The sequence below is a fragment of the Hemicordylus capensis genome, chromosome 3 (genome assembly GCF_027244095.1).
Source record: "Hemicordylus capensis ecotype Gifberg chromosome 3, rHemCap1.1.pri, whole genome shotgun sequence".
NCBI classification, from domain to species: Eukaryota; Metazoa; Chordata; class Lepidosauria; order Squamata; family Cordylidae; genus Hemicordylus; species Hemicordylus capensis.
In genome coordinates this window covers 41,172,227-41,189,566 of record NC_069659.1, presented here as the reverse complement: position 1 = coordinate 41,189,566, position 17,340 = coordinate 41,172,227, and the positions used below count along the sequence as shown (strand labels likewise).

The window sequence follows — 17,340 nt, the reverse complement described above, 5'->3', positions numbered from 1 at the left end:
TTAAAGCAAACATTTGCATTTGGAATCCAGGATATTCTTCAGATTTGCCTTTTTAGTAATGTGGCAATGAACACCAAACATCAGGCAGCTTATTTGGTAAGCTGATGTATGTATAAGTACAAATCAAAACCATGATTTGGACAAAAGCTGAAATTCCCTAACCCTAGCCACTTTCCCTAATAGTATACAATGAGTCATTCTCACAACCAGCCTTTTCCGACTAGGATTGCTCCCAATCCTGGTATTCCTCCACCAGGTAGCCTGGGTTTTAAACCCGGGCTAAAAGTGAGGTAGGAGGGCATGCGCCTGAAGGAACTGGTTGTCAAGTAGGAGAAGGTAGGTAGGATCCTGCTTTCCCCCAGCCCTCCCCAACCCTAGCAGTCATGTGAACGACCTTAACATCTATTAAACTGACTTCGGGGAGACAACATGGAAAGCCATTATTCAGACCATTTAATAGGCAATTCTAAGTCTGCTTGCTTAGAAGCAAGCCTAATGGAAATAAATCCCAAGTCAGCGTGCTTAGGAACAGGGAGTAACATTTAATTAAACATTTTAAATGGACATACCTGTTTCAAAACCTCTATTAATACTAATGAAAAAATAAAATCAATAGCAAGATCTCTTCTTTCCATTAAATAGTCTCGTTGCTGTTCATCACTGCAAAATCAAACAAGAACAATTTAAGGTATTTCATCATGTCCTTAGCAGCTAAAACAAATAGTTTTATCTTCAGATCTGAAAAATCAAAATAGAACTTTAACAAAAAGGAAGCAGCATTTGAAAGTCAGAGGAAACTAGAACAAAACCAAATCTGACATATTCATCTATTTCAGATGCTAAAATTTATTTTCCCTTCATTTTCTTTTTTCCTACTTTAAGAGGCCACACCATGCACTGGCTGGATCGTCCTCAAAATTACTCAGGGCCACCAGTTCAGATAACCTCTCTGTGTGTGGCCGGATTCTTTCTCCACTCTTTAAAAATATATCTGACTATATTTATTTTCATTCTTGAATACAAAACAGAAAGCTTAATACTTTTAACACACTGGATGACCAAAAGAAATACAGAAAAACATAAGCAAAGATTGGGCCAGGGTTTCTTCTAAGTATATGTACACATGAATATACCATCCACATTTTATGTATTTGCTACTGGAAGGAGTTAGGTATCTACAAATCCACTTGCCGGTAGGGATGTGCAAACAGGCTTGAATCTGAACCTGTTCAACATCAAACCAGCTTGGTTCAAAGGTTTGGGGTCAAGCCGAACCACCCCCGGTTCGGCTCGACCCGACCAAATACTGCCCCCCCCACAGTTCAGCAGTACGTAGAGCCTTTTTATATCACACACACACACACACACACACACGTTTTTACAAAACGAATGAACCACACACACCGAACTGAACCAAACCAGGGGTGGGGGGTCTAAGGGGGCAAAACCAAACTGGCCTGGTCCAGTTTGGATCTGGTTTGAACTCGAACCAAACTGGGCCAGGTGGTTTTGTGCACACCCCTACTTGCCAGCTCTCCAGTGGTGAATGCCCCCAGCCCCCTGGTGAGCATGGTGGACACCCAGCACCACATAGATCTCCTCACCTAGCCTCACCAGTGGGCTATTTTCCACTGCCATTTTTGAGAATCTGTAGGAATCCTTTCTGAGCAGTAGGAGAGGGCTTCTACCACTGCATACCATCTCCATAGTGCAAATGACAGAAGACCTTCTCTCCTAAGCCCTCTGCTTAGGAGAGAAGATCCGAGGGAAGATGGGGAATTGATGGCGACCACAAATAACGTCTGGCTAGTGAATTTGGATCCCTGGAAAGAGTGCAATGCAAATGTTTACACACTTAAGATGTGCCTGTTAAGATCTGCTTAGGAGTGTACCTTTTGGATTTAGTGCTAGTTCTTGGTCTGTATTCATGAGATTCATCTTCTATGCCATTTTGCCTTTTATACCAGTCAAACAAAGTGCGCAGAATAGAAGGCAGACAATATTCTGAAAGGGAGCTCATTGAGCTTATTACCTGCAGAAAAAAAGAAGTACAAGACATGAAAATGCATATCCAGATATTCTCTGCTAAAAATCTACCATAACTTTTAGTGGATAGATTTGCTCTGAATTCTGACACCTAGTTGTCTTCTTGCCTGGTCTCTCCCTCAAAGATGGCAAATGGCTGACAGTGGTCACATGATGGCTGCTATGAAAGTGGCCACATGATGGCTCCTTTGTTCATTACATTCTGCTTCCCGCCATGGGTTTTTTCAGGGCCAAAGTAGGTAAGACCAGGAGATTTGTGACTGTATTGCCTGACATTTCCTTTTCTTCTTCAAAGCAGTCATAGGGTCCTACCAAATTGATTGGAACTACAGTGCTGGGAGAAAGGAGTTTAGCCTTTTAGCCCTTTAGTGGCAACTTGTGGGTATTTGTTTTCATCAGTGTGGCAGATGCTTTCCTAACTTTGTCACTCTAGATTTAGTGCAGGTGCTATTCTGCAAGACATTTTAATGGAGTTACTCATTCTTGACTGTGTGCACTGTTCTTCACCACAGCAGCCATATGTCATTCAAGCTAGGTTTGCTGCAAGCAGGAGTCCAGCACATGCAACTCTACCTACAGACTCTAAAATTACTGAAGTGTATGCTAAAAGTAATGCAAATTAAATACACACATGCTGTATGTCCTCTGGTATATTTACACAGCGTGTCTTTCGCTTTTTTAATCTCTCTGTCGTTGGTCTTATAAGGCAGGAAGGAAGGGTGGAATTTGCAAAGACTGGCTCTCAGAGTACAGGAAGGGAGGAAAGTCTAGTCAGCAAGCTGGTTACTCAACTCCTCCATTTATTGGAATCAAAGCTAGTGGCGAGATGAATTCTAGCTCTGTGTTGCTGCTGAAGGGGAGTGTGCAGACGTACAAATGTGTCCTTGTTACACAAAATGATCATGTTCTTCCATCTTAAATGAACTACATAGTGTACAGCCTGAAGATACCAGGTCTACACAAGCACAGAGCTGTTTAAACCTTCTGTTCCTAGGGCATTAAATGTAGTCTAAATGCTTTCTCTATGGTTATCTTGGCACAATTTGTGAAATAAATCAACTAAAGCATGCCTGTAGTCTCCCTCCCCCACATATAATACTAAAACTTAGGCTATTAAACTGTCAAAATTAAAATTGAATTACACTGCAATATCATTAATAAATCTATCTGCATGCCTAAAGGACAAGCTACACATGACAATGGCAACCACACTTCGTATATTCATGGGCTTGCCCCACTCACATATCAAGGGTCTAATTTTAATATGAAAATTGATGAGGGGAGACAAACTCTCCCCCACTTGTTGTCCCCATTCACATATAAAATGGGAGAAGGGATGTATGATTTTTACATCAAAAGAGGCACACTGGTGAGAGCACACTCCTCCCCGCTGCTTTATTTTCCCAAGCTCTGCTGCCCTAGACTGGTTCCAACAACAAAAGTGAGCTGGGCTGGTAGAAAACTGCCCAAGTGATAAAACATGGGGAACTAAGGTACGCGAGCAGAGAAGGTTCAGCTCCTCCAACTCGCATATGCCCTCTGACATAAAAGCTAGATACTCACTCATTTTATAGATACATTTATAGATGCTCCCCATATGGTCTTGTGGGGGCAAGCATGAACTACCCTTTGCTAAACAGGGTCCACCCTGGTTTGCATTTGGATGAGAGACTACATGTGTGAGCACTGTAAGATATTAGGATGTGATCCTATTAGGATGTGTGAGCACTGTAGGATCTGATAAGATAGAGGAGATTCCACCCTGAGATGTTATATGGGACACCACTGAGTTGGTCGAGGATATGGACACGATTCTCTCGGGTATGGGTGCAGCAACATGTTGCTTGGACCCTTGTCCCTCCTGGCTGGTTAGAACAGCTGGTGGGAATGTTAATTCTTGGCTATGGGAGTTGTTTAACTCTTCACTAAGTGAGGGTTTCATACCAGCAGCCCTTAAAGAGGCGATAGTTCGCCTTCACTTGAAGAAACCCTCCCTGGACCGTGAGGTCCTTGACAACTATAGGCCGATCTCCAACCTCCCTTTTGTAGCGAAGGTGTTAGAGAGGGTTGTATGTGCCCAGCTTGAGAGGGTCTTGGAGGAAACTGGTTATTTTAATTCTTATCAGTCGGATTTCAGGCCTCGGCATAGCACAGAGACAGCATTGCTCGCTCTGGTAGATGACCTTCTTCGGGACCTTGATGAGGGTAGTGTCCCTCTCTTGGTCCTTTTAGATCTCTCAGCGGGTTTTGACACTATCGATCATGCTATCCGTCTTGACCGCCTGTGTGGGTTGGGTATCGGGGGCACTGTCTTACAGTGGTTCCGTTCTTACCTTAGCAGGTGTGTCCAGTCGGTATGCATTGAGGACAGATGCTCTGACCCATGGCCACTCCTTTATGAAGTTCCCCAGGGTTCAGTTCTTGCCCCTATCCTCTTTAACATCTATATGGAGCTGCTGGGTTAGGTCATTTCCCAGTTTGGGGTGAGATTGCATCAATACGCTGATGATACTCAGCTGTATATTGCCATCTCAGACCATTCTGGAGATGCTGTTTCTGTGCTTACTTGATGCCTGAAGCTGTTAAGGTCTGGATGAATCAAAATAAGCTCAGACTGAATCCCACTAAGACTGAACTACTTTTACTCAGCCCTCGTACCGGGCAACAGCTGGATGTAAACCTTGTTTTAGATGGGGTGGCGCTGCCCCGAAGGAGCTTGTACATGATTTGGGGGTTCTTTTGGACTCACACTTCCTGCTTGAACAGCAGGTGGAGGCTGCAGCCAGAAGTGTCTTTGCCCAGCTCCATCTAATTTGTCAATTATGCCCTTACCTTGACTGGCAAGCATTAATGACAGTGACCCATGCCCTTGTTATCTCCCGCCTAGATTATGGTAACGCTCTCTACCTAGGGTTACCTTTGAGGACGATCGGAAAGCTACAACAGGTCCAGAATGCAGCGGCTCGTTTACTTATGGGTGCCAGAAAATATGACAGGGTAACACCTCTCCTGCAGTCATTGAACTGGTTGCCTATTCACTACCGAGTTCAATTTAAGGTTCAGGTTTTGACCTTCAAAGCCTTGTGGGGTTTGGCACCTGTCCACCTACAGACCCACCTCCTATGATGGGAAATGTCTATTGAGCCCTTTGGAGACAGGGAGCCATTTTATTTATTTATTTATTTATTTATTTATATCTACGTAAAGTGCTTTGGGAACTTTTGCTGAAGAGCAGTATAGAAATATTTGTAGTAGCTGGGGCTTGAACTCCCTTAGAACTCAAGCCTGCTGCATGGCCAGCCTCTCTCACACCATTGCACACACATACCACCAATATTTGCATGCCGGTGCCAGCAACAAGCTCAGCAGGAGCAGAAGAGGAGTGCTAAACTCCATAAAGAGGCTCTTTAAGGCTTTCACTCTCCAGACAGGGAGGCAGAGTCCAGGAGAGATAGTCTGAGCTCAGAGGTACTTAAGGGCTAAGCCTACCTCTGTCTGGTACGGAGTCAACTTGCTCCCTTGCATCTTGCTGAAGTCCTGCAAACTAGCCTTGCCTCCCCTTGGGGGCAGCCAGAACAGAACAGTACAATATTATTCCATTTTTGGAACGCTGTGCAGTCACACTTTTGGGACCTCCATGGGAAGGTAGAATCATAAACCTTTTAGAACTTTAACAGGAATACAAAGCTCTTTCCCCTCCCATTCTAACATTTGTAGCATTTTGATACTACAGATACTGTTCTCTTTTTGCTGCGGAGATTCTTTCTGACCTTCATAAGACTAAAGGGTCTTTATTAAAAACTAACATATGAGCATATGAGACCTTACGAATCAGACCAAACAGCCATCTAGTTCATCCTGCCTCCCACAGTGGCCAACGAGATGTCTCCAGGAAAATCAAAAGCAGAATTTGGAGGAAATAGACCTCCCTTGCTGCTGCTCTCCAGCAACTGGTATTCAGTGGCGCTGAACCTGGAGGTAGGACTTGAACTTATCTAATCACCTGATTAAAAGCCATCTAAGCTAGTAGTAACCCTCACTATATTTTATGACAATGAATGTTGTTCCCCCACTTCCAGGTTGGTCTTCATTTCTTAGTTATCTTAAGAAAACAGCCTATTGTTTGGCTGATTGCCAAGCTTGGGATCACCACGAGCTAACCAATTATTTATAAGTTCAGGGGCTGATGGTACGAGAGACATTCTTAAGATAAGAATACTCTGTATGGAGGGAAAGTTGCTTATTTTTTATTATTAGATTTATATACTGCTTTCCCAAAGGGTGTTCAGAGCAGTGATGAAAAAGTAATGAAATGCTATATTCTGATGTTTCCAAATCAAGTAGATTATCTTCTCATTTCCTAGATTTTATAGAGAAATTGTCATTCAAAAAGAATAGTTTACAATCGTTCTCATTAGGCAAAACAATCCTTGGGTGTTAGGTTTATTGTGAGTATGGTGATCCTGAAACAGGGTGTTGAGCTGGAAGGCCAGAGCTTTGGTGCATTAGGAAGGGCCACTGGGAAGGGGTTACTCAAGTCTATGGGCTCCTGGGAGAAGGTGGGTAAAGGACCAATAGCGAGACCAAGCATACACCTTGGACAAGAGGGATTAGGAAAACTCAAGGAGAAAATACCAAATCAACTTTACCAGATACATTCCCCACTCAGTTCTGAACTAGTTTTATCTTGTACATATACTATGCATCTTAAAAGAAAGTTCAAAATTAGAGTAAAAATTTATAGTCTTGATTATTATTAAATTAGAGTTTCTGTTCTTCCTAAAAAAGTTCTTGCCTAGTCTATTCAACCTGAATCCTATCCAGCATGCTAACTTTTTCATTGAATGAGGGCTTTCATGCTGCCAAATACATTTTAGGTTAAACTCCGGATATGCTATCCTCTGGGACTTGACACTATTTTACACTGAAACCTGCGTTCATACATTGCTTTAATGATAGTTAGATGTCTAAATGCCATTGTGCCTTTAAGGTAAATGGAAGTGAACTAAAAATAAATCAAACCAGAAAACGGAAAATGGAAACCTAAAAGGAGGAAAAAAGTGGAGTTGAGGGAATTTAATAAATGTCAGTTCAATTCAGGCACCAAACTGTTATCTATGTATCTGAAAAAATCCTCCTACAAATATAAAGCAATTTTGCGATCCCTCCCCCCCCCCCCCGAAAGGTGCACATCATTTCTCAGGAATGCCACCCTGTTATGCTGGAGTGAGTGACATTTCTATTAGAACAGATTATAAGGGCTGAAATAAAAGTAGACTGTTATTCAGTTGGGGGAATGGCTTAGAGCTAACATTAAATCTATACATTAAAATGCTGCCAGGTTAATGTATCATTTGGTTTACAATCAATTGCCTGAGCAGGAAGAAGGGTATGAAATTCTGATCATGTATCCTAGGTTCACAAGTGAGAAACTAGTAATCCAATGAAATGGTTTGCCATGCATCCAAATAGTGTTAGAGGTTATCATAAAACAGAGTGATAGTTTGCTCAAAGGAATTAAGACCAAGACAGTCAAAGGCAACATCAAAATCCCTTAATCTCCGGATGCAGAAGGACACAGACTTTTGATTTGTGGTATTTCTAACACCAGAAGTAAGAATGAGGCTATTTTGATGTGTGTTGAGTAGACAGAAATCAAGAGACTCTTCTCTTTGACCTTAAGACCTTTGCCACTGTTTGTATTGTGTTATGTGAGTCATCAAGGCAGTTGTTCCCATACAGCCATAAGTCTCTGACAGTTGTTTTAACACCATCCATTTGTGAACTAAAGAAGCTAACTCCATAAAAAGGAAGATCTTCACTTCAAAATATCTTATCTGATAAAAGAGTGGTTGAACAAAACCAGGCATGCTTATGAAATGCAACGGCAGTGGTGTAACTTCTGAATCACAGCCAACAGCATGGTGTGCAGTATTGATCTATTGCTTTATCAAATAGAATGCCTCAGACTGGAAGAGTTTGGTCAACATTTTTTGATTTATTTATTTATTTTGAAGCAGGCTGGTTCCATAAAAATAGTGGTAGTGCATCATATAGGCCTGATAGATGGATACATTAGGCCATAGCAGATGAAGAGCAGAATTTTCTGGCCATAGAAATCCATTTTCTATCATCAGTTCAGGGCTGAAAAGATTAATTATTTCCTCCCTGAGATGTTTCACCAACAACAGAACAGAAGGAAATGCTAGAAAAGGAAAACACACTCTTTTTGAAACATATAAATGTTTTCTACACAGAATAGTGTCAGGTGATCTCTCCCACAAGTATTTTGTCATTAGTTTGACAAGTGTGCAGGAAGTATAGAGAGATCTATCAGAGAAGGCAATCTGGAAAATGGGCTGACATCCAGACTATGTTACTCAATAGTACTACTAAGTTACTCTAAAGGATTACTTAATTTCAACAGGACTTCCGTCAAATAATTTAGTCAAGGTTTTTAAATGGCAGTAAACTTGTTAAAACTTAAGCTGGAAGGGTTTGCTCCACATAATCATAGATCCTCAATTGAGGAAACTGAGTTATTGTCAAGCATAATATAATCTGGAGTGGGCTCAGAAGCACAGTGGATTTCATCAAAGGAAGACGAATAATCACCTTCTGAACCTAGGCAGCAATCAGTAGGGAAATGTTCAGCTTGTTGAGAAGACTGTGGTATTTTGCGAAGTAATAAAAATGGTTGAGTCAGCATGGACAAGGCCAGTGTTGACTCCAGAACTGGCATAGAAGACACCACAGAGTTAGCTATCAGCATAGGAACTACAGTAGCAGAAACCGGGGACACAGCTGTTGAAGAACATCATTTCACAATAGTAACAGGAGGAGCTGAAGTGAGAGAAAGTGAGATGGATGCTTGCTGGATACACTGAGTCGCAGATGAAGGCAATGGGTTGTTGTGATAGAGATGCGGATGTCAAAAACAAATCTATATTAGATAGCAATAGAACTAGACTTAGTTTTATCATGAGGTGAAGTGAGGTAAAGCTAAAGTTTGCCGTCGAGTCAGTGTCGACTCCTGGCAACCACAGAGCCCTGTGGTTGTCTTTGGCAGAATACAGGAGGGGTTTACCATTTCCATCTCCCGCACAGTATGAGACGATGCCTTTCATCAGCGCCTTCCTATATCACTGCTGCCCGATATAGATGTTTCCCATAGTCTGGGAAACATACAAGCAGGGATTCGAACCAGCAACTTCTGGCTTGCTAGTCAAGTCATTTCCCTGCTGTGGTAGTTGCCTCAAATAGTGAATTATGAGGAGGTGGAGGGGCACCTGCACCCCCAACCACCTTTTGCTTAACTTGGCAGCATCACCCGAGATTCCCTGCCCACCCCACCTACCTGTACAGCTGCTGTAAAAGTAAATAAGGTGGCGGGCTAGAGCATCTAGCTCCCCCTTAGACAATGGCATGTGACAGCAATCTGCTCAGCTGCTCATTTTCAAATCCAGTATGGAAAAAGGAAGAGAGAGACAGAGCAGAAGATAAAGTAGAGGAGAGGAAAGTGGTGGGAAGACGCTCTAGTCCATCACTCTCTTTTACTTCCTCTCCTCTCTGCCTTCGTACTCTCAAATCCAGAGCAGAAAGTAGAGGAGAAGGAAGAGTGGTTCCTTGCACCTACTTACAGTCCTGACTTCCAACACAAAGTGTGATCCCACGGAAGACAGTAGAGTCAACAGCTGTCTAGGGTGCATGCAAACTGTATGAGTGAACTAACTGGTGGACATATGAACAAGAAGCACAGTTTGCTTCAGTATAGACGCTAGAGATGTGCACGAAGCATTTTGTCATCCTCATCCGCCGGCATGGCTCCACCGGCAGGCCACCTCCGCTGGCTGCCATAGCTGTTTTCTTCCTCATCCCCATGGCTATCCGGCAGCTCTCCAAACTCTTGCAAGAGCTGCCATGCATGGGATTAGCCACGGGTACGTTGTTTATTATTATTGCTTGTTTACACAATCAGACAGGTGTTATTGACTGCTTTGTTTTATCCAGACATCGAGTCCTTCCCAAGGACCTGGGATGCCAGAATTTTATTGTCAGTTGTTATAGATATCGTCGCAGAATATAGGCTGTTCCCAGTAAAGCTGCTTTTTGTAATTGGCTGATGGTGATTTCTGTGGCCCCTATGGTGTTGAGGTGCTCTTCAAGGTCTTTTGGAACTACACCCAGGGCGCCAATTACCACTGGGATTATTTGGGTCTTTTTCTGCCACAGCCTTTCAATTTCAATTTGTAGATCTTTGTATTTGGTGATTTTTTCTATTTCTTTTTCTTCTATTCTGCTATCCCCTGGTATTGCTATGTCGATCATTTTGACTTGTTTTTCTTTCTTCTCGACTACAGTTATATCTGGTGTATTGTGTGGCAGATGTTTGTCTGTTTGGAGTCGGAAGTCCCATAATTATAATTATAATTATTATTATTAATAATAATTCAATTTCTATACCGCCTTTCCAAAAATGGCTCAGGGCGGTTTACACAGAAAAATAATAAATAGATAAGATGGATCCCTGTCCCCAAAGGGCTCGCATTCTAAAAAGAAACATAAGCTAGACACCAGCAACAGTCACTGGAGGTTCTGTCCTGGGGGTGGATAGGGCCAGTTACTCTCCCTCTGCTAAATAAAGAGGATCACCACGGTAAAAGGTGCCTCTTTGCCCAGTTAGCGGGGATCTTAGAGAATTAAATATATAGATAGATAGATTATGATTGTGTGGAAAAATGCTTCCTTTTGTTGGTCCTAAATTTCCTGGAAATTGGTTTAATGGGATTAGCTTGGTTCTAGCGTTGTGTGTGTGAGAGAGAAAATTATCCCTATCCACTCTCTCCACACCATGCATGATTTTATAGATCTCTATCATGTCTCCTCTTAGACATCTTGGGAGTGCTCTTGGGCACCTTGGGAGTGTTCTTGGATCCAGGCCTCACCCTGGTATCTCAGGTGGAGGCTATGGCCAGGAGAGCTTTCTCTCAACTTCAGCTGATTCAACAGTTGCTTCCATTCCTTTAAGAGAATATCAAAACAGTGGTGCATCAGCTGGTAACCTCCAGGCTTGACTACTGCAATACGCTCTATGTGGGGCAGCCTTTGTATGTAGTTAGGAAACTTCAGTTAGTTCAAAATGCAGCAGCCAGTAACCTGGAGAGACCATACTATGCCTGTCTTAAAACAGCTGCACTGGCTGCCGATATGTTTCTGGGCAAAATACAAAGTGCTGGTTATTACCTTTAAAGCCCTGAATGGACTCTGGGCTACCTGGTGAAGAGCCCCTGGTGGCGCAGTGGTAAAACTGCCGCCCTGTAACCAGAAGGTTACAAGTTTGATCCTGACCAGGGGCTCAAGGTTGACTCAGCCTTCCATCCTTCCGAGGTCAGTAAAATGAGTACCCAGAATGTTGGGGGGCAATATGCTAAATCATTGTAAACCACTTAGAGAGCTCCGGCTATAACGCGGTATATAAATGTAAGTGCTATTGGTATTGCTATTGCTATTGCTACCTTAGAGAGCTGCTTTTTTTTGGTATGATCCCTATTGCACATTCAGGTCATCTGGAGAGGTCTGTCTCCAGTTACCATCAGTACATCTGGTGGCGACTCGGTAGCTGCTCCTGGCCTATGGAATGCACTCTCAGCAGATATCCATAATTTAGGCTCGTTGTTGGCCTTTAAGAGAGCCTTAAAAACTTACTTGTTTGGCCTGGCCATAAGTATTTTAATTGGTTTTTAAATGGCCCTGAATTGTTTCAAAATTGCTTTTATATTGTTTTAAGCAGTGTGTTTTTAAATGGTGTTTGTTTTAATGTTGTTGTTTGTTTGTTTTTAAACTGTGCACCACCCAGAGCCTTTGGATGAGACAGTCTAGAAATGAAATGAAATGAAATGAAAGGAAGGAAGGAAGGAAGGAAGGAAGGAAGGAAAGAAGGAAAGAAAGAAAGAAAGGAAGGAAGGAAGGAAGGAAGGAAGGAAGGAAGGAAGGAAAAGAGAGAAGGCTTTTTATCTCAGACATAACTTACTTGATCAAACTGGGGATCTTCTCCACGTTGCAGGGATTTGCTCAGAGGCTTTTCCTACAATAAATATTTTTAAAAATATATTAGTTAAGGAACAACATTGTGAGATGTTTTTGTGCTTTGGTTATGCTATCTTTTTGTCATCCAGACAAATGAAAAAACTGTACTTATAAATAACAGTACTCAAATATGTATGTTTAAGGTGCCTTAAACAAATTCTTAATTTTTAATTGTTTTATAATACAGTTAGTATAGATACTGTAATATGTTTTGGCAGGAACAGTCAACATCTACATCATCTATTGGTCAACAGATTTTTTTAACATAACATTCCATTTACTTTTCACACCAAAAAACATACAATGGGTCATTTACATTTTGAGTCTAGATAATAGTTTTCTTCATTAAAAGAAAGCTGGATCAAAACAAATTATATAATTTTATAGGTAGGGATTCATAGCTTCAGCACAGATACAGTAATATATACTCCATATTCTTAGAAAATGAAAACAAAATTTGTCACCAGACAGGACTATTCAGTTTCATGTAGATGAGAGTGTAACTGAACAGCCTAGAAATAAAGCCAAGAAAGAAGGGAATCTAGAAAGTGATTTACAACATGTACAAGTTTTCATTTGACAATTCATATATTCATTTTAAAAGTCAACATGGGTAGTGGGCCCCTCAAAAAAGTAGAATAGTGTTGTGTGTACTGCTGTATATTGACTGAATGCAATGTGTGAATAACTGTACATATATGGAACATAACACGTTAATATGGTTAATGTCACTCTTGTAAAAATGTAAGAAGCTGCCTTCTACTGAGTCAGATCATTTGTCCATCTAGCCCAGTTTCATCTACACTGACTGATAATATCTCTCCAGAGCTTTAGACAGGGCATCATTTCCAGCCCTGCCTAGAGATGCCAAGGATTGAACCTTGGCCCTTCTGTAAGCAAAACATGTGTTCTACACTGAGTTATGGCCCCTCCCTTCTCTGTGTCTTGATATCCCAGCACTGGTACAAAAGGTTTTTCCTTTGAAGCTCCTATTATCTGGGGCAGGTTTCCTGTTTTATCTCAACTCTGCAATTCTATATTTTTTCCAAACCTATTCTAAATATACCTCCTGCTCCTGTACCCATTAGGTTCATTCCTCTCACCTTATACTGCTGTTAATAATTTAACTCTTTATCACTGTTTTGTTCAGCTTGCTTTAACATAATGAAGCTATTTAATTTCTTTTGAGAACTTAAAATTGCTCACAACTTTCAGAGATGAGGCCAGCATGTCCCATAGGTGAACTTTTAAAGGCTGGCCTAGAATCTTTTGGAGAACTAGGTCCAGACAAACTATCAACACATAGGAGAAATTGGCCAAAGCCATAAGCCAAGCCCAGAAGGTGCAAACAGTCAAGCGAGAGCAAATTAGAGGAGATGTAAGGGGGAACTGTTCTTAAACCCTCTTACCATGTGACTGTGACAGTTTTCAAATCAATCCACACTTTTAGCTGTGGTTCCCACTGACCTACAATACATTGAGCTATGCTGATGCCATGTAACATAGATGGACGTTTTGTACACCACCACAACTCTTTGAGCACTTCTGGTCATGTACAAAAAAGCTGAGTTTTGCATGTCTTTGACATACAGAAAGCTGCCCCGGAGTATTGCTGCTATATGCTTAGGAGGAGTCATGAGAACAGGTCCACAGACAAAAGCACACAACCATGTTTGTGCAGAGAGGAGAGCTGGTCTTATGGTCGCAAGCATGACTTATCCCCTTAGCTAAGCAGGGTCTGCCCTGGTTGCATATGAATGGGAAATCATGATGCGTGAGCACTGTGAAATATTCCCCTTAGGGGATGGAGCCGTCCTGGGAAGAGCAGAAGGTTCCAAGTTCCCTCCCTGGCATCTCCAAGATAGGGCTGAGCGAGATTCCTGCCTGCAGCCTTGGAGAAGCCACTGCCAGTCTGGGTAGACAATACTGAGCTAGATGGACCTATGGTCTAACTCAGTATATGGCAGCTTCCTCTGTCCCTAAGTTTTGACTATGAAGGCCATAGCTCTCTCAGGTTGCCTATCAGGTTCTGCCTAAGCTGGGGATCTGCTGCTCCTTGTGGCAACTCACTGCACAGCAGCAGCCCTTGAGCCCTAGTCCAGTCGAGCCCTAGTCCAGTCCTGCCCTATGAGACCAAGGACATTTTCACAATATGGTTAAAGCTAATCCAAGCAGGGCATGACTGGGAATAGTCACTCGGCTAAAGCACAGTCAAGGTGCAATTGGGCAGACCTGAAGATAAATTCTAAAAGCATCCAGGATTTGAACAGGTCTGAATGCACCCTGACTGAAAAGGTAGACATCAGGGCCATCGTTTATTTTGGGGTTTCTGATGAGGCATCTTTAACTACTTGTTAAAGCAATCTAAGCCTCCCAAGCTGAGCATCAGCTACAGGGAAACTGAAGTGGTAACAGAACAGAGGAAATATATTTTATTAAAAGACTGGCATATAAGCGCTAGACCCCTGAAAACAAATACTACTGTGCACTGCTCTAGCAGGGTTTCTCACCTTTGTCCTCCTGTGCTTTTATTCTGTTAAACTTCTATTCTATTAAACCATTCCCACCAAATTTCCCTGCAATTCACATTTTAATCATGTTCCAAAAATAAGCAAAACTAAATTAAATCCAACCTCACAACCCACATACAACTTAATTGGGTGGTGGTGGGGGGAACATTTTACCAATGTACATCTTAGCAAAAGATATACATTCACGGGTATTTTTGGTGGTGATTTTATAGCAGTTAACTCAGGCCACAAATCTTGTAATCTATGTTTGGATTTTGAAGCGAGAGGACTGCATTGAAAGAAAACCATTATTTTAAAAAACCCTCCCTCGATCCCTCAACCCAACAACTATAGACTGGTCTCTAACCTGCCCTTTTTTGGGCAAGGTGATAGAGCGTGTGGTGGTGTCCCAGCTGCAGAGGGTCTTGGATGATACGGATTATATGGACCCTTTTCAATCTGGCTTCCGCCCCGGATATGGGACTGAGACTGCCTTGGTCTCTCTAGCGGATGACCTACGCTGGGAACTAGACAGGGGGAGTGCGTCCCTGTTGGTTCTGCTGGACCTCTCGGCGGTTTTCAATACCATCAACCATGGTATCCTTCTGGGCCGCCTCTCAAGTATGGGAATTGGAGGCACTGCATTGCAGTGGTTCCGGTCCTTTCTTGGGGGGATGGTCCAGAAGGTGATGCTGGAGGACTACTGCTTGGCTCCATGGCCATTGGCCTATGGGGTCCCGCAGGGTTCGGTCTTGTCCCCCATGCTGTTTAACATCTACATGAAACTGCTGGGAGAGGTCATCTGGGGACTTGGACTGAGTTGTCAGCAATATGCAGATGACACTCAGCTCTTTCTCTCCTTGTCAGTGGATGTCCTGAATTGGGGGCTGGAGGCCGTGATGGGTTGGATGTGGACTAATAAACTGAAATTGAATCCGGACAAGACGGAGGTAATGTTGGTCAGTAGGAGAGCCAATCGGGATGTGGAGATTTTACCGGTTCTGGGTGGTGTTGCACTCCCCTTGAAGGAGCAAGTACGCAGCTTGGGGGTACTACTGGACCCGGCTCTGCTTTTGGAAGCTCAGGTGGAGGTGGTGGCCAGGGGTGTCTTTGCAGGGTTTCAGCTAGTGCGCCAGCTGCGTCCATTTCTCGAGAGGGCAGATCTGGTCACAGTTATCTATGCCTTAGTCATGTCATGGCTGGATTAGTGTAACACGCTCTACGTGGGGCTGACCTTGAAGAATATCTGGAAACTGCAGCTAGTGCAAAATGTGGCAGCTAGGGTTTTATCTGGAGCTGCCTGAGGGGAGCACATCACACCAATTTGGAAAGAGCTGCACTGACTACCAGTTTCCAGGTCCAATTCAAGGTGCTGGTTTTGACCTTTAAAGCCCTTAACAATTTGGGCCCTGGATGTCTGAGGGACCACCTGCTCCCAAGGGTTAATGTCTGGTTGACAAGGTCATCTGAGGGGGCTCTGCTCCGGGTGCCGACAATGAGGGAGGCTCAGTTGTCGTACACACAGGACAGGGCCTTCTCTGTTGCTGCCCCCAGACTCTGGAATGCTCTCCTGGTGGTTATTCGCTCCTCAGTCTCCATCACAGCTTTTAGAAAGCATGTTAAATCTTGGCTTTTTACCCAAGCTTTTATATGTTTGTCTCTGCTGCTGCTCTTTGTACTTTGTATTGTTTTTATACTTGTGTTTTAAATTTTTTAATCAGATTTGTCTTGTAGTTTTAGCTTAATATTTTAACTGTGTCATTTTTATAATCTTGTTTTTAAATTTTGCTGTAAACCGCCTTGGGATTGTTTTAATGAAAGGTGGTATATACATTAAAAGAAAAGAAAAAAGAGGCCAAAAGGATCAAGGATTCTTTCTACAACTTTTCTATTTCTAGCTATTTTGAGATTTGATTTAAAAAACAACCACCACATAAGTACAATACTACAATTCAAAGCAGCGATTTCTACAAGAGTTTTCAAACTCAGAATGTTCAAAGTTTGAGGAAATTCATCTAGCACAATCTTGTGAGAAACTGTCAAGATCATCTTTTAAAAGCACATGCAAACAAGATGTACGTGTTCACTCATAATTGCTTATGAATAAACCATTGCTGACCAAGTGGCAGCTTGTCCATAATGGTAAACACCAAAAGGATTTCACACACCACCAGTTACTTATATTGGCATCTCAATATAATCAATCTTCTTGGCTGGAATGGCTCTCCTGAAACTGCGAAATTCAATTTCTTCTAAAGATTCCTCTCAATGGGGATAAAAAGAAAAAAGTGACTGCTCTGTGACTTCTTGTCACTTGGCTTCCTGTGGGGAGGGGATAATGTGGCTGCCTGGGACAAGGGAGAGGAGGTGGCAGAGAATCACTAATGTGTTGTGCAATCTAGCCTGATGCAGGGCAAGGTTAACTTGTGTGCCAGATATTGGTGGCAGCATCTGTAGCAACTTCTATCTATCTATCTATCTATCTATCTACAAATTAAAACACAACAATTAAAACCTTAACTCACACAAAACAAATTAAAATAACCATGAATAAAACTTCAACACATTATAAACAAAAAATCTGATAAAATACATGCATTTTCAAAAATCACTTTAAAAGAGCCAGAGATGTGGAGGTTCTTATTTCATTTAGGAATGCATTCCAAAGTCCTGAGGCAACCCTAGAGAAGGTCCGGTT

General features: G+C 42.3%; 1 protein-coding gene across 10 annotated transcripts in view; it reads right to left on the bottom strand.

Annotated features, from left to right (window-relative positions):
• The window catches only part of FRY (FRY microtubule binding protein), a 343,900-nt gene that overhangs the window by 141,717 nt on the left and 184,843 nt on the right, over nucleotides 1–17,340 (bottom strand). For all 10 annotated transcript variants that reach the window (XM_053312387.1, XM_053312377.1, XM_053312379.1 and 7 more), the window contains 3 exons: nucleotides 12,077–12,130; nucleotides 1,893–2,032; nucleotides 570–660 (listed from right to left, as the gene is read on the bottom strand). In XM_053312387.1, the coding sequence (XP_053168362.1) occupies nucleotides 570–660; nucleotides 1,893–2,032; nucleotides 12,077–12,130 (285 nt within the window). The remainder of the gene's footprint in view (nucleotides 1–569; nucleotides 661–1,892; nucleotides 2,033–12,076; nucleotides 12,131–17,340) is intronic.